The sequence below is a fragment of the Semicossyphus pulcher genome, unplaced genomic scaffold, assembly GCF_022749685.1.
Source record: "Semicossyphus pulcher isolate SPU_LCO1_2020_fin unplaced genomic scaffold, fSemPul1.0.p SCAF_21, whole genome shotgun sequence".
In the NCBI taxonomy this organism is placed as follows: Eukaryota; Metazoa; Chordata; class Actinopteri; order Labriformes; family Labridae; genus Semicossyphus; species Semicossyphus pulcher.
This window is the reverse complement of record NW_027211695.1, coordinates 9,509,166-9,531,611: the sequence shown is the minus strand read 5'-3', so window position 1 is coordinate 9,531,611 and position 22,446 is coordinate 9,509,166. Positions and strand designations below refer to the sequence as shown.

The window sequence follows — 22,446 nt, the reverse complement described above, 5'->3', positions numbered from 1 at the left end:
TTCTCATCTAAGACAGCAAATAAGTGTTTTCCTTAAACATTGAACTATACCTTAACAAATTCAACTTGGATTAACTTTATTCTGGAAATTAACATTTCTATGATATTTTAACCGTAACATACCTTGAGTTTAGGCTCCAAGGTTGGCTAACAGAGAAGGAGTTAGCAAGAATGGTAGGTGTTTGGATAGGGATAGGACAGAAGGGACAGCCGGAAATAACATTAGGTTTCAGAAATGGAAAGATAGGAGGAAGGTGGAAAGGAGTTAGACAGAAAAAAGGTTGAAAAAGAAAAAAGAAACAAAAAGGTCAGGAGCAGAACCAAAGTCCAACCACATCATGTGACCTTAATTCGTAGCAGTAAAATGAGTCTTTTTAAAGTTATAAATCCCTAATTCAAAGTTAGTTTTAAGACTTAGATATAACAAGATGTTTCATTCTTTAGCACCAACTATGAAGTTACCCAGATTTTGTGTGAGGCTTTCATATAAATCCCAGTGACATAATGACAGTGTAACTTTGTGTTAACCTTCTAATGTGAAGTCGACCCTGCACTACAAATTGCTGAACCTGTGACAAGTTTACTCACTGGAACCAGTAGCAAACTCCAATTTCATGCTGTGATTACCATCTTAAGGCTCTGACCTGATGTCAGAAGCAGTTTTCAGCTGAAAATTTCAACACAGAACAGTTTCTGTAACTTCCAGAGATGTCTGAGCTTGCATATCTGCAGTCAACCTTACTTTGTTTATCTTTGTCTGCAGAATCTGAATAATTGCCGACAGTTTGGAAGATCCAGATGTTTCCAAGACACATAATCAAATTCCATTCTAGTAGCAGGGACAAATGCAGACATAGCATCATTTGCAAATCAAAATACCCGGCATGGTTGATGAAGGCAAATTAGGCCCTTGTTAAAAGTTCCAAGTCCTCTTTGTTGTAGCTGGTTAACCTTCACCTTAAAAACTGTGTGGAAATTGCTCTAACTGCATTAAATGTCAGACGGATTCAGGTTTTTTGCCGAAATTAGTCCATTAAATTTATGATAATTTAAAAATGGTGGAACAGTACAGCCAGCCTTTTGTTACATTTGTCCAGCTGTTTCATGCACTGTCACCTTTGCTAGGCTACTTAACACTGAATATAAAAAACTACACTTATGAATTTGGACGACTATAAAGGAAGACATTGCTATTGCTTGGGTAAATGGTGCCGAGACGCACAATATAATGTACTAAACTAAAGCATGACTGCTTAAACATGAAGTGCAACATTAGGAATAGATAACAAGCATCTTCATAGCGCAAGGGGTCATGTTCAACAGAAAAAACAAGACAAACATGCATCACTTTTATACATAATGAGGAGACACTTGATTCCCACAGACGTTTTTCCTTCTATATAACATGAGCTTAATTTCCATACCAATCCCTCCTGATGAAATGCATTAGCAAGAGATTAGAGTTTAAAGAGTGTGAAGACGTAAAAATCTAAAATAATCTGAACTACAGAGATGCTAATAGAGTGTAATGAGTACAATTACCGTAAAATTCGGTGTATAAGACACACTTTCAAAATCACCTAAAAAGTGGTCTGTGCCTTATATACCAGTGCAACCAATATACCAGTATAAAATGCAGAGAGAGGTATGTTATTGTGTTACGGTATTTTAGCCAGACAATGGCGCTATAATCTAGCTAAAGTTGTATGGGTTGTTAAGTGGTGACGTCACACCTCCACATTAAATTGTTTCCGGGTCCAAGCCGCTACAACGTCTCCTATTTACAATATGCCACAGTGCTGTTTTATGTTTTCCTTGCCGTTTTAACACACACTTGATTGTTGCTAACACACGTAGGCTGCCAGATACTGCAAGCTATAGCACCGGTAGCTAGCATGATTGCAAACTAGACATGGCGAAAACAGATGGTAGGCTGTAACTTGTATGTGTTTTTAATGAAAATAAATTGAAATAGTGTTGAAATAACTTGTATACATATTTTTATTATTTTATAGCTAAAGAAAACCTTTTTTCTTCTGGGATACCCCCAAAAACAGACTGCGTCTTATATGCCGGTGCGATTTATAGTCCGGATTATACGGTATAAATCAAACACAATACTCTGCCTTGTCTCTTTTTACTGCAACTCTGCATTTAGATGTAGCTGCAGTTTAATTGTATTTTACATTATGATGTTGAACTTTCCATCAGTCCGTGGATCACATACATGCTGAACCATGGGGGGGTGATCCATACAGATTATGGATCAACTATGATCTGTTGCACCACTAGCGTTTTTATTAGGTTCCCACATTGAATAGGTTAATCCAAGTCGTTCTACAACAGGCTCACAGATTGTCCTGGATTTTCCTTTTCTCTCTCTTTTTTTATCTCATGACTAGAAATTGACTGCATATATCCAGGCTGAACGTACACTTCAAAGCAGATGGGGTATTCCATTTGAAGCAGGCACACAAACACATTTACCCAGAGGAATGTGATGTTAAGGCTCATGTGGCCACTGATCTCTTATGTACTGTAGCTGTCACTGTCAAGCCACACCGGTCGGAGGCTAACCACACACACATATACACGCATACGCACACACACACTCAAACACCAGTGTGGTCAGATGTATTTGCATGTTATGCCTGCTTAGTTTTACATATCTGACAGTTGCTTTCTACTGCTGCCTTTTTACCATGACACATGCGCTATTGTCTCTAATTTTTTTCATTATTAGTCTTTTAAAATCTCATTCATGAATATACTATTTTTTGATCATTAATCACTAAAACGTCTCAAAAAGGCGGGATTATTACACCTCTGTTACGTTCCGTCTTCTATGTAGAACGCATGGAGGCAGAATGGTGGGGCGAAGTCAAGAGGTAGTAACAGAGGCGTAACAGAGGTGAAACGTCGTCTGTGTGAACTGCAGAGTCGGCAGTGCGAACAGTGCTTTTTCTGTGTATTTGAAGCACGCGTTGTTTGTTTACACCTCGGGCACATTTTGGTCATGGTCCAATGTAGAATGACAAAGGTAGCATGAGGACGGAGCTTCGTTACGGAGCTGAGGCGAAACCGCAGTGTAAAAAAGGCTTTAGTTTGTAGCTCAAATTTTGGATAAAAGTTAAAAACCTAACCAGGAAATCATTGGTGCATGCTCTCCACACACGCACACACACACACCATACCATAAACATGCTGCTCATGGTGTGTTTTCTGTGTAGGAGTGTGTGGTAGGTCTATAATTGGACCTAACCCCTCTCCCTAATTAACCACCATATGTAGAAATCCTCCAAAGTCTTGACTTGCTTCCTTCCTCCTTTCTTCTTTCATGTCTTTCTTTCTCTCCATATCAATCATCCCTTCGGTTCTCTCTCTCCCCAACACTTGGAATCAGCTTTTCCTTCCTTATTAACCGCCTCTTTGTGCAGACCCCCTCCAGATGCCCTGACCCTCTGACAAACACCTTCATTACCTGACCATAATGTCAAACACACACACACACCGAGGGGACGGACCACCCTCTGAGGCTGAGGTCTTATATGGACAGACAGCAGCTAATGAGCCCCTCTTTAAAAACCCACTTCTATAAACAGCACACGCATGTAGAAAGACAAACACACGGCTATTCTGTCCACCTCTCTACACACTGTCCTCACCACAAATTAATGTGTGTATACACAGCCAGTCAGGGGAGAGCCATTAGTGAGAAACTGATAAAAGTGGCTGCACCTTTGCTCGGCCCTACTGTGTGTGTATTCAGCTTCAGCTGAGGGAAGTGGTGTGTGAATGAGGGTCATTGCACACGTAGAGTGAGTGTGTTTGAGCGGCTGCTTTGGCAACATGGTAAAAGTTGATGACAGTCCGTAACCTTTGGACTCGAGAGAGAGGAGAGGAAAGAGGGAGGAGTGGGGCAAGAGAGGGAAAATAACCTATAGAATACAGAACAGAAAGTCAGTCAGGTTAATATTTATTACAGTTGTAGATGAAACAAAGCAAAGCAGCTTTACACACTGTACAGTACACTGTACAGTAGTCTAAGCATAGTCAGTGTTTCAGTGGTCACTTATGCTTAATGTGCTTCTCCAGCAAAAGACGTCAAACCGCTAGCTTCAGCTCATCAAAATAAGGCCCTGTGGGACCTCTTTAGCGTAATTTCTGTTAACATTTCTGTCCTTTAGCTTATAAGTGAAGTTGCGTTAAAGTACTGTGACATAGTATGAAAAGCAAGAATGCTTAGGGACGCAATGGTTCAACAAAAACAGGGCATAAGGGTTTGCTTCTCGTGGTGCGTTTCTCGTTTTTAAGTTATATAAGTAGGTTAGTTATGTCATATATGATGTATTAGTTAAATTACTTACGTTAGTAATGTGACTATTGACATACATTTGTGCTTATTTGAACCAAAACCAGGGTCTTCTCCTAAAACTAGTCAGTTAGTTTTGGGGCTAAACCTAACCAAACTGTGACTATTTTAATATGTTAACCCCATGTTGATGATTGTAGCACGTCCAAAAGTCATAAAATATGGTTACGATTGTCGGCAAGCTTTATTTAAAAATTTTCACGTGAAGTTGCCGATTTATTATTCTACATGAAAATGTATGATATGAGATTTGGCCTTGTTTCCCTTTTTTTGTACGTTTGTAGTCCGAATAGTACTGACCAATCATGGATCAGCAGGCTTCAGTGTATGCAGGAAAAACATTACGTTTGCAGAGCAAAAGCAGTAACGTAATGACGTCCAATCAGCGGTAAAGCCTCTGTGTAAACTACGTAATTAACCAAGACATATGAGGGGCGAAGTTCACTTCCCTTTAATCTGAACATATGGTCACTTCTTAAGTTGCAAATTGGGCTGTAAACAATGCAGCGCACAGAAAAGGGAGCCTTGGTTGGACGTCGTTTATTGCTAACCTTTGGCTACACCGGAAAAACCAAGAAGTTGGCGATGATACCCAGAGGCATTTATCGTCATCACACAATGGCCGATGGGTTCCGAGATTGCATATTCATCATTGCTGACTTCCCTGCGGAGCCCGACACACTCAAGACTGACTAAAGGCGGACATCATTGTCGTTTTGTGAAGCTATAGGGCAACAGACAAAGCTGCCTTATTTGTCGAGTTGGGATTGAGAGTGTGCTGACTTTTCTTATTGCAACCTGATATATCTCTATCTGACCTAACAGTATTCTTTTCTCAGTTGCTGCAACACCTCATTTCGCAACAGGGGTCATTTAACCTTCATCTTATCAAACATCTACTCAGGAAATGAACCTATAACCCTGCCAGTAGTAGCGCCATGTTCTACTCACTGAACAATACCCCAGTGTATACAGGTTTCATTAGGCTAAACAGAGGAGCACGACTTTCTTCTGATCCCACTAAAACCACATGTTGAGCTTAAGGTTTACAAATCTGAAAACTATATTAGTGTCATGAAAAGTAGGGTCTTTTTTGAATACTTGTGTTGAAATGAAAGACCTTTAACCCTACAAAAGAGAAGACAAATTTTAAAGCTGAAGACGAGATAAAAAGAAGACTGACAGGAAACGAAAACAAAAAAACAAGAGGCAAACTGAGAGTAATCGAAGGAGGAAGAGAGAATGACAGAAAGATGACAAAGAATGAATGGGGAAGAGATCTCATGTGCAGATACACAACCACAGAAATGATAGGTGTGTGGTGAACGGACTGACATTATGAAGAGGGTGAAAGAGGAGGAGGGATGGAGCAGTCCAGATGTCAGTCCCACACTTCACATGTGGCTGTGGTTGACCTTCCACCTCTCTCTCTCTCTCCATCTCCCTCCATCCTCCCATCCCTTGTTTCTCACCACTCTGTCAGGATGTCCGCGGCGTTTCTCGGCATGGCGTCAGACCTTCACACAAGCCTGCATTTCCTCGTCTACGAGCTCTTATCCTTTACGCATTTACACTAATTACTCCTGATAATGATCATTTGTGGTTTGGTGCTTCGATGCATCTTTCTAATGCTAAACCAACACATCCACTTTCAGGCACAGAGGAAGAACTGGCGTGAAAGTGGAGCCTGTTGTAAGGTCACAATGACACAGCAGCTCTGCTTACAAAAGAGATTTGTTTCTAAGGTTAGAAACATTTCATTTTGATATATTGGCTGTCAAACCCCAGGTGTAAAATGCTCTCCGAGGAGTTATGCAATCGTCTTGCTTTGGGTTACGACTTTCAACACTTTATATATCCTATGTAGTGCATGAAAGTGTCCTCTTTCTTATTTATCTTGTTTAAAGAGAGCAAGTATCATTCAAGGCACTCTCAGAGGATCATTTTTATCAGTGCTGTGCGATCATAAAAACATTCCATGGCATCATATTAAGCGATTGTTTAGTGAGACCAAAGTAGACGATAAAGGAGCTGCTGAGCAAGTCCCAACATGCAGGAGAAATAAAGCGCACAGGATGGAAATTTGTAACAGGGTTCGTGTAATGTGTGTTTTACTCTGAAAAGGTGTTCTCAATTAATGGCTTTAATGTAGGGCTGCGCATTAAATCGCAATTTCATCATTAGCGCCATATGCGCACCCACAATAATCATAGGACTAAAGTCTGACCAACAAGCCACGCTTTCTCACAAAGGATACAACATTTTAACTTACTGGATGAAGCTTTGGGTATATTCTTCATGCTGTTACATCATTTCGGTGCCAAGGTAGCACAAGCTAGCTAACAGCTCGATTCAGATTAATTGGTGTCAATGTAGTGGTGAGGAGGGGCATTTAGGGGCGGCTATATAAGTACAGTCCATTTACCATTTACATGTTGCAAACACATGTACAGTGTAAAACTTGCAGAACAGCGGATAAACATAGAAACTGTGTGTTATAGCTGATATTCACTCTCTGATATTTGTTTATTTATCGCACTTCATATCGTTACAGCATTATGTCATAGCACATCTGGAGTTTTTTTCATATCGTGCGGGCCTAATGCAGAGATGGAAATGAAGAGAACTTTAGAAACAATTCCTCCATGAATGGGTACATCAAATCTTAAGGGAAAATTTCAAATTATTACTTTAGCAGCCATAATTTGCTTTATGCAAAATGTTATTTGATTAGAATGCACTCCTTTTATGGGTTAACTATCATTCCCAGTAATTTGCACCTGCATGTGGTGTCATGTGATTTACCAAATCAGTTGTGTGGCGGGAAGAAGGTAAGTAGGGCTCAGATCATTTCTGTTGACTGTCACGACGCATCACGGCACATCACGTTGCGTCACGTCACGACACTGCTTTTTGTTTTAGAATCTTTTCTTAGTTCTTGTTTAATAAAGAGTTAAAACTCATTTGGACTTTTGTATGTTTTTCGTGTAAGAATGCGCCAGAGTTCAGAGCCTATACTTAGTCTCTTAGCAGTACTTTTCAGTTAAAGTCGCTACAATAACACATGACAGAGACTTCTGTCACGACCTCTGAGAATTTTTTTTTTAAAGGTTTACAAAAGTATTCCTAAAAAACATTTCAACATTTAAGGAAAGAAAACTCTTAATCGCTTTCTTAAGAGTTGAATAAGAAGACTGCTAGCATATTGTAGCTTTTTAGCATAAACAGCTAGCTGTTTTCAGTTTATCAGTTGTCGATTTTATGCTATGTATATTACAGTTAGCGACGAGTGTTTAGCAGACTAAACGACCAAAATTTGACAGAACAAGTTAACTTAAATTGTTCATCCACATGTGCTTATTTTGCTTTAAAAATGAACCCTTTCCCCATTTCAAATTTGGAAGGTTAATCTAAGATAACTTGCTGCTGCCTTTTTAAGATTTACCGTAGTGTCCATGATTTAACTAACAAATATACAACTGGACTGTTCTTTTTACAGCTTGCTTTCACATCTGCAATATACCATGATAGACAATAGTGTGATTTAACTGGCCTGCGATGCAACGAAACATCGCCAACTAGATGAATGATATGAAGTTTCCTGCATGGGTCATTTAAATCCAGCATGTAAAGAGAAAGTATTTAGAGCAGATGAGGGTGGTGAAAACAGTAAGTGCCAAGTCAGGATGTTTGAGAATGAGGAACAAGTGTGTGCTTTCAGTTTGGTTTGACAACACAGTACAGATAAACAGTGAGGACAACAGCAGCATAAAAGAGGCTTTGGTGTCCTCAGCTGTTCCCGTGATTATAGTGCTGAGCTCCTCTGAGAGAACCGCGGCGCGGCCTGCGAGGTCTGAAAAAATAACGACAACCTTGAAAAGCAACGTTTATGGCTCATCATGCTCCGCTCAAGTTACAGACATTTAAACACAATCCAACATCCCCACAATACACTTCTGTCCAATTAATGAGTAACTAGTGAGTCCATGTGACTTAAATGAGCCCTTTTCACATGTGGTTCCAACTAAAGAAAACATGTTGGAGTGTTTGTTCCAGCAGATTCATTCTTCTTCTTGTGTTTTCAAATAACATGCATGCAAAGGCACAAGTGTAGTGGGAAGTGACACAGAGGAAGCGGATTTGAATATATGAGGTGCAGATATAATCCAGCTGAATACTGCAAATGAAGGAGACGTTGATGTGAGGTGTAAAGACGACTTTTTATTTGCCTTTTAAGAATGATATCACACCGCGAGCCAGGAGACAAGCTGTCTGTGTGTCTTTGCTTAATTGGTTGTTTGGGAGGAATTTTAACTGAATTCCACTTGGAATTCTTCTAAATTGAATTGCGACCGAGCTGCAGAGAGGGCGGAGAAAGGGAAGGAAGGAGGGAGGGAGGAAGGAGAGGGGGAGAGAGGGAAAATTGTTTGGCTCTGGAGCCTCCCAACAAGCTCCAACAGGAAGTCATTCGCCGTGTAACACACAACCCAGAACAAAACAACCGCACACGAACATATGAGCACACGCCGATACACAGAGGGGAGACGGTCAATTTGGAATGCACCCAGCCCCCGACGACACCACCACCGCCCCCTACATGAGTCAATGTGTGTATGTGTCATAAGATGGGGCCCCTACAGAAAAGGACACTACAGTGACAGATGAGAAAAGGATTTAAAAGTTAAAAAAATAGAGTAAAGCATGATGGGAAGTAAGGATAAAAGACAGAAGAAGAAATAAGCCATGTGGAAGGAGGATGTGGTGATTGGGAAGGGGGTGAAAAGAGGGGGAAAGGGTCAAGAGTGTTGTTTTCAAGCTAAGTGCGCTGCCCTCAGGCACTTTCTGTGTGTGTGTGTGTGTGTGTGTGCGTGTGTGTGTGTGTGTGTGTGTGTGTGTGTGTGTGTGTGTGTCCCAATTCTTTTCCCACTTTGCCAAATCCTTAAAGGAATACAACAAGTTTTTTTGGGACAGCGGCTGACTGGCCAACCTTCTTGTCCGAACATAGACACTAAAATAAACCATGTGTCCCCAGCAGAGCAATAATTCTGAGTCTGGAGTGAAAACTTTGAAGCTATGAGCTTTTATGGAGGTTAAAGTCGTATATGTAACTTTCAGAAAATCCTCATTCCGAGCGACATTGCCATTGAGGGAACTGCAGTTAACCTTCTTGTCTGCGTTCACGCGGACACTCGCAAGCATGAAATAGCATCTGGTGTTTTTGCCGAAGACACACGAAACTGAGCATGCTCAATCTCGGAACTCGTCGGCTCTGTTTACTTTTCACTGGCGAGACGTGTTTATTGACTGGTATCATGTTGTCAAAAGTCAACACTGTTTGTCATAATACCTAAGTTAGCATCATGTTAGCTGGCAAAGTTATTTGTCAAGCTAGACTGACAACACTCACATACACACTCATTGTCAAAACGTTAGCGAGCATGCTAAGGTTAGCCAACTAGCTCTAACATAAATACACTGCATGACTCTGGCATTGTGCTTCGTAACCAAACAGCAAATTACTGGCGAACCAGCAAATCATCACAAGCATTAGCGAACATTTGCCAGGCAGGGCAGGGCGGCTGGAGAGAGCTGAGATGAAGCACTTGTTTCTATGACAACAATAAGTTGTGACTTACTACAGAGCTAGCAAGCTTATAACGCATTGCAAGAAAGCCAGTTGTGGGTCTGTTTTGATCCCCAAAAGCAATCAAAGGTCTTGAAGATTCGCATGCCCTGCCGATGTTGACTATAGTTTTCCCCCTGACGTTGGTCACATTCCTGTTTGGTCAGACGGGCTTCACTAGATAAAACTTTTTTTTGTTTTTTATTCTTGTGTGTACTTTGTGTTGTGGGTGCTGTCGTTTGTTGGCATTACCGTCTCCATATCACAGCTTGTGTTGTCTCGTGTTTTTTACATAAAAATCTGCCCACAGGCTGTTAGAGGTAATGGAGGAAGTTAGGGAAGGTCTCAATTCATCAGTTCCTCTACTATCTCTTAACACATTGGCAATAAAAAATGATATTTGATTGATGAATACATGTAAAATCTTATCTGTATCTGTATGTTTCTGTTGTTTTCTGCACAGCAGAGTCACAATGAGTCATGCTTACTTCGCATTATGATCGCCAGCGTCCAGAATCTGCTCTCAACTTGTAAAAACTGCATTTTCGCACTATGCACCCTGGCTTTGGAATAATTGACATGATTTGGAAACACTGCCTTCATACCCAGCATTCAAGAAAAAACTCCATGTCCATTTTCTGTGTTTAAAGTCAAGCTCTTTCCTTTATGCTATCATGCTATTGCTATGTGAGAAAGAGTGTTAACCACTCTATGCGGTCATGCTGGCCAGGTTTCTCCTGTGAAAGAGATTATAGGAGCCTTCCTAGTTAAATAAGGGCTAAATGTTATAATAATAAAAAGGACTATTAAGGTGTTCAAGGTCTCTGTTGTCTTAAAATATCGGTATGCGTATGTGCTGACAAAGCCCAGGAGAAAGTAATAGGATTAAAAGTGATATTAGTGCTGAATTGTTCAGCCAGACAAGTCAATAATTGATTGAATTTGCGATACGATTGTGATAAAAGTGAGCAAGGTGATTACCAAGAAGACTGACAGTCTTCACCTGCAGACAGTCCCTTTCACATTATGGATTTTGCAAGAAATTTACTGATTTCCTCAATGAGTTTCTGACGAGCTGGGGACAAGTAGAGACATGGTTTTGTGACAGCTGAAAAAGGATTATTAAAGGCTGTAAAGCCTGTCTCACAAGCAGGATTAACACGTATGTACTTTTGGGCTGCAACTTGTCACTGATTTATTCGTCAATTCTTTTTTGGCATCTTCAATTAATAGTTAAGCCCGTAAAACTTGAAAAGAGTGAAAAATGCTGTGCAAGAAAACAGTCCCAGGACTCAAGGTGTCATCTTCCAGTAGCTTGCTTTGTCCGATCATATTCCAACACTCAAAGATGTTTGATTGCAATGATAGAGAACTGGGAAAAGCAGCTAATCCTCATATTTGCTGGAACCAGAGAACATTTTACTGTGATAGATACTTTACATTATTCATCATCCATCCGTCCATTATCTATACCGCTTATCCTGTTTGAGGTTGCGGGGAGCTGGAGCCAATCCTAGCTGTTATTGGGCGAGAGGCAGGGTTACACACTGGATTGATCGCCAGTCAATCAGAAGGCTGACATAGAGACAGACAACCTTTCATTCTCACACCTACGGGCAATTTTAAGCTACTATCCCACTGGTCAAAAACCCACTAACACCCAGCCTTTTTGCTCAATGGGGTTACAATTCAGACCCACATAATTATTGCCTTGGCATTGATGGGAACAAAAAACCTGTGTCAACACGGTAATCTCCGCTCCATTCCGGTGTGATGCTGTGCTACAACGGTATCTTCTGCGACTCCTTGTCATCTCAGCTACAAATCCATTTCCGTCCGAGCAGCGCTCGAACATCATTCCAACATTTGTCTGCGCCAAGTTTGATACACAGACTGAATGAGTAATAGATACAATAAAGACCTAACCACCGCAACATCTTCACTGTTTACTAACCCTGTGTCCGACATCTTCACAGTTTACTAACCCTGTGTCCGACATCTTCACTGTTTACTAACCCTGTGTCCGGCGCGTTTGTGACATCAGCCGGTGACGCAGCAGAATAGAGAACGAAAGGAGTATACTTCACTGGCAATGGGAAAAGAGACAATCGGCATCTATAAGCGGGTGTTCCCGGGTCTGAAAAATCTGCGTCAACGTGCTAATTTCGGTGGGAAAGGGGTATTAGAGTCACCAATGAACCTAACGAGCATGTCTTTGGACTGTGGGTGGAAGCCGGAGTACCTGCATGCACGGGGAGAACATACAAACTCCGCACAGAAAGGCCACATTATTTATATTCAGTGTTTCTTTTGCAGATTTTAAGGGGTTCTGGATTTTTCAGTTTCAAACGAATCTTTATAATCCTGAATTGTGCATTCCCCTGAATTATGAGATATATAAGAACTAAGATCTCATCTCCTCCACACCCCTCCTCCTCCTCCGGAAGTGACCTCTCTCTATCTCTCCATTTATCCCCCATAATTCATTTGTTGATATCTAGAGGGGAAATAGAGAGGAGGAAGAGGGGATGAAAGATAGGATAAAGCATGTACATGTTTTGGAGTGTTCACACACTAAATCACAGACATAACCATTTCCTGGGAATTCCCTTTGAGAGAGAGAGAGACAGACACAGTTGGTGTGTAAGAGAGAGAGAGAGGAAATCAGAAGGACATGGTATTCACTGTATGCGTGACAAGAACAGACACACAAACTCACACAACATGTCTTCAATCTCTAAGCTCTGTTGCTGATAAGTTGTTTTACTGTCACACATGTATGTTGTGCATATTTCCATACTTGTGCATGATCGCACAAGTGTCGACATCACACCTGAGCTCATATCTGCAAGGTGTCCTTAAGATAAGGGCCATATTAGACCTATGAACCTTTCTCTGCAAGATTTCAATGGGCCACACACATACACACACACACACACACACACACACACACTTGCATGCAATTACATTGTAAATCCAAGACAGGGGGTTCCAAATGAGAGACGCAGGCCTACAGATCAGTGAGCTGTTAATCATTGATCGCTGCTTAGACACATGGACACACACGCCTACTTTCTCTATGGACAAACACACACACAAACACACGTAACTATTAAGGTCAATGACACGGGCAGGCGCATGTCAGGGTTGCCAGACATGCATCTGCAGAAATACGCGGAAGAAAAAATAGAGCCGGAGAGAAAATTCCAACTTTTTTGTTGACATGGTTTAAAGAGACACAAAAAGAAGACAACACTTTAACTCGGTTTCAACAAAATCATGAAAGAAATTTCAGTGTGGTTTGCAGCTTAAGATGCATTTAAAACACCGGATTCCCTCTCAGACAGGTGTTTTATTATCTAATCCTCTGGGGTAAAGGGGAGAAAGTACAGGAAGAGAACGAACAAGGAGAAATAGGAGGAGAAAAGAGGGTGTAAGAGGGCGTCTGAAGAGAACCTGAGCCCGAGGAAAACCGGCTTGACAAGAATTTACACAACACACACATTGAAGCACTGCTGCCTGCTGGCAACTATAGGGGGATTTTCTACTTGAGTATCTGATTAACACTCACAAACATAGTGGGCTTCTGTGTTTGGCGCGGGATTTTAGGGCAACACACCTGCACTTACACACATTATCCATGTCTCTGTGTGTCACACACATCAGTCTCATGTGTGACTTCACAACAGTGGGCCTATACTGTCAAAAGCAGGCTGTCAGCGCTCATGTTGGCTTAAAAAAGTTGATCACATCAGGAGAACTTCACAATCAAGGCACAATTTGAAGCAAACACATGTTTCAAGTGCTGTCAACAAAATCATGCTCACCTCGTCCCACTTGATGAATTTACCCCCCTTCTTTAGAGCTTCGTGGACGGACACGGGTTTGAGCTGCAGCGCGTGGACTCCCGGCTTGGCCCCGGCCATGGCGAGGGACTCCCTGCCCGGGTGCCAACGCCTAAACCCCGGCTACGGCGAGCTGGACTCCTCGGAAGGAACAAGACCGCTCTTCCTTCCTCCACTTCCACCCCGGAGCTTCTTTTTCTTTTCCGGGGAGAGAGTTGACTGAAAGGTGGAGGGGAGGGAAACTTTTTCAGACGCCGACCTTAAAAGTTAATGAACCTCAGCGAGAGTTTGAAGAACATGAGGAGTAAAATCCAGAAGACAGAAGTTGGCTATTTCAGCGCGCACCGCCGCTGTCTTGTCCGCGTCCACGCAGCAACGCGGTCGCGCGCCTCTAACTCCCCTTTTTATTCTAGTCTTTGATCCATATATTTGTTTATTTGTGTGGGATCCTTTAATCGTGCACTTGAGCCCGCGGAGCGATCCTTTCCTTCCTCCCTCCCATCTGCTCGACCCCTCTCCTCTCCTTTCGCTCCTCTACCAACTTTCCCTGTTTCCTCTCTCTCCTGTCGCCTCCTCCTCTCCTCCCTGCATGTTTTCTGAGGAAAAAAAGAGAAGATTCCGAGAGGAGAGAGTGAGGGAGAAGGACAGCGTCAGATAGCGCTGAGTGAATGAGACATGAGAGAGGAGGAGGGAAGTCAGTCAGAGTTTGTGTGGGGGTGTGTTTTAATTCAGTTCCTCTGCCTGCCACTCTGTAGGCATGTTTCCTTAAAATTTAAAGCATCCCGACTTTAATAAGAACATGATGTCTGTTTTCTTTTCTTAAACAACAATGTTTGTAGGGATCTTGCTGAGAGTTTTCACCCTTTCTATGTTTACTTCACCACTACATCTCTCTAAATAGAGTCAAACTATCTGTTTGAACTTAAAGGTGCACTCCAGTGATTTTGTGTTTCACTTCTGAAAAGTTGGGAAAAGTGTGAGAGGCAGATTAAAAGAAGAATCGTGAAAATCACAGCAGCAGAGGCTGAGATATTGCTGAGTTTTAGGGACAAATGCTGAATCCTACACTTCCCACAATGCCACTCTCAAGTGTCATTCCTTCAACCGTCCTCAACTTGTAAACACATGACTTTTGCCACTTGAAACACTTTTCTTAAAAAAATGTAGTTTCCAAATGCTAGTCAAGATAGCCCGTGACATGAGTAGAGGTTTTCTTTTATCTTGAAAAGCAGTAAAACTACATTGAAGTTGATGTGTAAAATCTGTGGAGTGCCCTTTAATCAGCCTTTGAGTACAACAGCTCGCAGATATTGAGCTATTTTAATCAATCTTCTCATAAGATGTAGCACTGTGCAACATGAAATATAAAACGTTTATTGTAAGAGAACACATCCACATATTTGCAGCACTACAGAACAGTGTTTTCCAGTGGAGGCATTAGAAAGGAAAATTACCTCAAAATTAGCTTAATTTCTTGTCAAATACTAGATACCTCCACCTATCTATGCATCTATTAAAGTATCTGAAAGGAAAATAACCTTTAGGTTCCCTAATTCAAATGTGAATGTCAAGCCCTGTGATGAGGAGCCAATAGATGAATGAAGCTATGAAGCGACAGCCCACAGCTAGTTAGCTTAGCTTAGCATAAAGACTCAAAGCAGGAGGACACAGCTAGCCTTGATTAAACTTCTTGTGAGTCTAATTTTGAAGCACTATACAGGGATTTGTATGCAGTGCCGTACTAAGGCTGTTTGAGGGGCATGGGCAAAAAAAGGGGGGCACTAGCTGTATGCCATGGGGCACCAGGGCGCAGAAAGTTGTGGGTATTTTTAACTATAAAGGCATACCTATGAGGGCACATTGTCTCACACATATAAGTGTGTAGAGGCCACATGTATCACTTATCCACTGGAAAGGCACCCAGAGGGCACATCATTTTTTATCCATGACAGGGGTATCCATGAGGGCACTTTCGCGGCCTTTTTTTCAGACACGAGTACACAACTGCTTGTATGCTTTGCTTAAGATGTACTTAAAGTTAAAAATGTACTTAAAGTAGAGAAAAATGCCTCAAAGTAGAAGTACGACATGGATCAAAATGAAAATACTTTTGTTAGTACAAATACCTTTAAAATTATACGGTACAATACTTGAGTAAATCAACTTACACCACAGCTTATTGGCCACCATGCTGAGAGTTGGCTCCTATTTACTGTAGTCCTCTGCAGGGAGCAGTTGTTTAATTAAAGGGCTGATTTAATCCTTCAAATTACCTTTTGCCTGTAATTGCTTTGAATTATTTTCCTCTGTGTCGACAGTGACAGATTAATTTTGCAGCCTGTAATATTATTAAAAACATGGTAGCTGTTATCACAGCCACTGGAAATACACAGTAATAAGCTTAGAGGTAATTTAAAGCAATAGGAAATAGGTTGTTTGTTTCCATATATTTTATGATGATTACATTAAATCATTATTGAATAAACAAGAAATAATTAAAAAGGTTTGATGGTTAGGTAATCGAAGCTCCGTAAAGTCATCAGGTAACTTTCCCCTGCCTCCCTTGTATCAGTGGCAGCGTATCATGTTAAATAAGTGGGGGAGCACAGGAGGCTGCACAGTTAACATCAAAGCCCGCTGCCAAGCAACATTACAACTTCGACCACTCATAAAAAAACGTTACGGAGCAACAGATTTTTTTGGCAAACTCGTCCATTATCCAACTCCCTAACTACACCCGGCAGGAATGTCTGCTATGCTGCAGCCTGCTGACTGACTGACTCCTCCGGTGGTGTTTTTTTCTTGACCAAAACCGAAGCGAGGAAGAGGAAATCCAAAGAAAACCCACAAGAGTCAATCAGAAATCATCCATCATGGACAAATAATTTTATGTTTGTGTTTAGAAAGTTCTAGTTTCTTTGTTACATGAGCCTGAAGAGGCGCAAGAGATGCATCGTTTAACAATTCAGGAGCTAGACAGGTTGGCACTGAGGTGGTTGTGTGTGTGGTTTTGTGTGTGTGTGTGTGTGTGTGTGTGTGTGTGTGTGTGTGTGAATCCAGGCTGTAACCAAGTCCACGTAGGCTTGTTGATTAATCTGATCTTGGATCATCACATACACACGCACACCTATTCACACACACACACACGCACGCAACCTCTCAAATGACACCAAACAAATACAAGATGGACACATGCATAAACACTATCCCGACAGCAGAGCACACATGCATAAGCAGGGGTTTTGTGTTTCTGGTGCATAATAAAATGCACACACATTATCTTTCCTTTCTCGTACGCACACAAAAAAATGAATTTGCAACAATATTGTGTTAAACGCTGCTTGTGAAGTGCAGGCACCTGTGGTGTCAATAGACGGCCTCCTCCCTCCTTTCTGCTCTCCCTCTCTTCAACACAATCTCTCTCTATGTCTCTCTGTTACAGATAAAAACAATCCCTTATTCCTCCGTGTTTTTCCACATCTCCCGCTCCCTCCTTCCCACAGGTGTCCGGCTCCCACTGGTCAGTGAGACATAGCAAACATGGTGCTCATCTGAATTAATATAAAATGAGGCAACATAATATTTTGCATTATGTAACAAATGAATATAGAACACCAGGCCCTTATTCCCTCTTCTAAGAATCAAAGGCATATTTCTACTTAATTATTTGGCTTCCCGTAACATTTCTGAATAGGCTCCAGTCAGATCTCTCGTGTTCACAGGAAATGGTTTTCCTACTGTGCCTAGAATAATATATTTTTCTGCTGAGGGTGTTTCCGTCCTGCCCCCTCGAATCAAGTGTCATAAAACCTGAAATCTCTTCCAACTGTGTCCACATTCAAAGGAAGCTACGGTGTGTTTGTGTCTGGGATGTCTTGGGAGTCAGTCAGTCCACCACTTTGATCCAGACTGAGATATTTCAACAACTTTCGAATGAATTAGCATGAAATTTAGAGGTTTAACCATACTGGCTTTGGAGATATCCTGACCATTCCTCCATGGTAACCATGAGGTAGACATTTTTGGATTTGATTGACATGTTTTGACTAATTTGTGTAGTTGCAATTAAATTTATGTGCACACTTTAATGAACTCCAACGACTTTGGTGATTCTCCAAGTTTGCTTCTAGTGCAATCAGCAGGCCAAACTTTCCCCTTAATGCTTGAAAAATCTCAACATCCAATGAATTGATTTGCATGACTCCCAGAGGAGGAACCCTAATGACTATAGTGGCCCTCTGACTAATCCTGTTGCACCAGCTGGTTAACATTTTAAGGTTGTCACATGTCTTGCCAATTGTGGGATGGGTTGTGATGACAATTTGTGCAGACTGTCTGCTCATGTTGTGTTCAAAGACCTGCGAACCTGTTGATATTCCCATCATCCTCAGCTGTACTTTGTGTGCTAATTAGCTAACGTTAGCATGCTAGCATGCAAACGCAAGATGGTGATTATGGTAAACATTTCTGCTAAGCATCAGCGTGTTTGCACAAAAGTGCATCCTCACACGTGCATAGCATTGTGGCTGATTGCATTTTAATATAACGCACATTGGGTTTACCTGTAGGGAACTGTGCCACATAAATAAACATCTCTCCACAGCTGTGGTGTCCTCAGGAGCTCTCTTCATGGGAAGACACAAGAAGGGGAAAACACTGAGAGAAAAAAAGGAATTAAAAAAAAAAAAGCTCATTTTGTATCATATTCTAGCTCATATTGGCCTTTTAATAAAGAGGGTTATGAAAGGGACAAAAGCAGGTTAAAATTGGAACAAAGTGATACACAGGCACACATGGAAAAGATGTTTTGGAAAGAGTTAAGACCCACTCCTCTCTCTCTTTCTGTCCCTCTAGTCACAGCCTGATCTTTCTCTCCAACGCAAAGCCAAGGACTCACAAAGACACATTGTATAAAGACACACAGGCATATTCACTGTCCCTCCACACACTGCCCCCGTCTCTACACACACACACACATACACACACACATGCATATATCGCACAAACGCTAGCTTTAATAAGAAAGGCCTGACTCAGTCAACAGTAGTAATAAAAACTCGATTAGATTGCTGTCCGCAGCGCTGCAGAGGTTTTGGGCTGGAGTCACCTGACAGTTCACAGGAGACGTTGCAGGGTTATTGTTGATGTGTTTTTGGAAAAAAGTGGGCGTTTGAGCAAAGTGCTGACAAAAGATTTCCGCTTAAGGGGTATTCAGAGATAGTGTCGATGGATACAACCAAGAGCTACAATTTACTATTGTAAAAAATGTCTTTAATTGGTCAACTTTATCCAAATGTGTCTCCAGCTGTCCTTTACAATTTTTCTGCCTCTACATGGCTGCATTATAATCATATGCCGCCATCTAGTGGCCGCTCGGTAATACTACCCTCTCCTCTGTACACTGGATTGTGCAACAGTTAGGTATGTGTTAGTCTCAGCTCTGCTTCAGTTCCCATCCACTGTTAGAATACTGGAGGTGTGTCCTCCCTGTGTGTTTGCACACCTGTCAGTAACAGAAATCTGTGTTGAATGTGTTTGCACAAGTCAATCAAGGTAAAACCATTGTGTATACAGCAAAGTACTGTATGTGTAAAGGTAGACTTTGATGCACAGAGAGACTGATTTTAATTCTGATCACGACAATCAGCAAATAAATTGCAGACAATCCATCATGACATTCCTCATTTTATAATTACAAAAAAAACAACTTAGTGTGAGTCAGCTCCAGGTGTGTTGGTGGGATTTTGGTCACAAGTCGCTGAGGTTGGATAGAGAGTGGAAAAAAAGGTGTCTTTTATAATAAGTGCAGTCTTAGTCTTACTTATGCAAAGAAAAGTACAGTTTCAGCAGAGCATGTTGTCACACAAGGTGACTAATGATACCAAAACAGTCACATACAGACAGTTTCTTCCCGTTTTAAAAGAGCTGGTAGCTCAGTGCAAAAAGCTCAACAGCTCCCCCCTGTGGATGGATGACTTTCCACACGCCTAGCTTCAGTTAGGAAGCAAAAGAGAGAGGTCTTTAATTCTGAGAGCAATTACACAAATGAAGCTCTAGGAGTTATGTAAACACATAAGTAAGTAACAGGTGAAGGCCTGGTTTACCATGTCAAGTGTGAAACTACTGTATGGTCAGACAAAAAAGAAGGAAGTAGAGACTGGTAGTACTTTTCAGAATGACATTGTTCCGCTTTTGTTCTTACTGTACTTGACTTTTTGGTCATGGAAACTAACCATGTGCATTTCCTCATGTACACATGTACATGTGTGATCACTTTTCTTGTTTTTATTTTATTCTTCTACTTTTCAGGGGGAGATATGGTACTTTTTACTCCACTGAAGTCACTGCAACAGCTACACTTACAGCGTGTGTGAAAAGTTTATGATTGACGGGGGATTTCTTTATTTGTTTCAATGAACATCGGGGCAATGAGGCGTCAATATAATAGACACCGCAGTCATGTCGCATCGCACTCCTTGCCTCTTGTAATGGTGGGGTACATTGAGGTAAGGGGGCACTTGATGTGATTGGCTGCACCAACACTTAGAATATATTTTACATATTAAGACTATACATACAAAAACATATGATAAGTATGTAAAAAGTTGATGTCTTTTTAAAGATGAAACAACCCAACAGTATATGCAATAGTTAACATTTCCTCCGCGTAAACTAAGTACAACATTAAAGTGCATCGTTCAAATTGATGCAGTATCAATAATCTTATCAGTCACAGGGACACTGTTAATGCAGAAGAAGTACTTACAGTTTTGAGACTTTATGCACATTTAGATTCTAATGTTTTTTCTTAAGTCCTAACTTAAGATATGAATATGTCCTTCATCCTTCATCAGATGATGTTTTCACAGACTTTTATTCAAATGAGTTTTATTGTTGCAAAATGTAAACTTTTAATTAAGTTGTATCATAGGGCAGTATTGAAAAAAGCACCTTCTATTGCTGTTAATGGCCAATGAAAACCTAAGGTCTCAAGGTTAAAGCTTCATGCAATGTAATGATGTTTTGTCTTGGCACTAAATTTTGGTTCTGCACTTTTACAGGAAGATTTAAATGCGGGAGCTCAGCATTAGGCAATAGCAGATCTGCGTCACGTATAGGTCTCCCACAGTGGTTAAGCCTCGGGGTATTCACCATAGAATCTAATAACATCCGTTCCTTGCTATGCGAAAGCTTGAGGTTCTTAGTGAGATTATAAGAGCTCATGACCTGACATTTTCCCACACAATATACTGTATTTACTGGCTCTGCACCTCTTTAATCTCCCCCAAGGCCAACACACTTTGAATATTACACGACAACTTTATCCTTACTTCCCTCTCCTGAGTCTGACTTGAAGTCCAAAGACCCAAATATCACTGACAGGTCCTACAAGTCCACTTAGCTGGTGTACTGAGGCATATGCACACAGCTTGTTTGCATTTTATTGTTTCACCTGGTGACAAATTGGGTTTGTGCAAAGTGTTTTTGTGTGACAGTGTCCGCTGGAATAAGTGTTGTGTGTGACAGATTATTTTATATGCAAGGACACATGAATGTTTAGGTTGCTGTGTGTATGTGTGTGTGTGTGTGTGTGTGTGTGTGTGTGTGTGTGTGTGTGTGTGTGTTTGTGTGTGTGTATGGGTGTGTGTTGGCCTGTCTGTGCTTACTCAACTGTAAGTTTCAGACATGCCCTCTGAATAATTCAGCTTTTTATGTCTTGTTGCCATGGTTGTCTGTGAAATGGCTGCTTGGGCCGACACACACACACTGGCATACACACACTAATATGAGCATGCTGACAGATGTGCACACCCCCATAGACACTCCAAAGGAGGGAGAGAGACAGACATTATGAATTCGTTCTCCATTCTTACCTCCCCCTTCACTCCACACTCCTATTATTATTAAAACTCTTGTTATTAAGCAGCCTAGCCGGGGTGTGGGGTTCCCTGCTGTTACAACACAATGGGCAGACTGTGAAAAAATGTGACTGGTTTCCTGTTAATGGAACACCTCCAAGGGTCTTATCTCTGTTGTGGTCTTGGGATCAAACAGTTAAGTTCCAAAACCTAAACTAGTTAATCCAGCTGTTCATGCTGCTTCAGTCCTACCTATAATAAAGTGTGTAATCTTAGAGGAGAAAACTGAATTTTTGCAAAAATGGAATAAATACAAAAGTCATTTTTGCACTTTGGAACAAATAAGCAATTATTTTCTCAAACTGTGAAATCTAGGTGTGAAATGTGGCCTGTATGTATTTCTCACATAACAAGGGAAACATTTTATCTGTTGGGAACTCAAATGAGCATTCAAATACCAAGCGTTTAAAGGCAGTTAAAGCCTGAGGCAAACTGGCAATTTGTGTAAATACTGTGTGAGGTGAATGTTCCACACAATGCATTGTTGGTCTGGTAGGTATTAAGTGTATTTGGCAGGCTAGTGGTGAACACAGGGGGTCACATGTGAAAGTTAAGGGAAGAGGGGGTGGGGTAAATGTGTTTGAGAAGGAAACGAGCAAAAAGGGGAGTGAACTCGTTTTCAAAGTTGGAGAGAAAAGTCAACATTTGTTCTTTTTTCTTTTTTTTGTTCCCAGTCGCGCTACGTCGG

General features: G+C 41.3%; 1 protein-coding gene across 1 annotated transcript in view; it reads right to left on the bottom strand.

Annotated features, from left to right (window-relative positions):
• The window catches only part of plcb3 (phospholipase C, beta 3 (phosphatidylinositol-specific)), a 54,827-nt gene extending 40,340 nt beyond the window's left edge, over nt 1-14,487 (bottom strand). Inside the window, exon 1 of the mRNA XM_069671839.1 lies at nt 13,822-14,487. Coding sequence (XP_069527940.1) covers nt 13,822-13,920 — 99 coding nt within the window. The 5' untranslated portion in view covers nt 13,921-14,487. The remainder of the gene's footprint in view (nt 1-13,821) is intronic.
• Between the last annotated feature and the right edge of the window lie 7,959 nt (nt 14,488-22,446).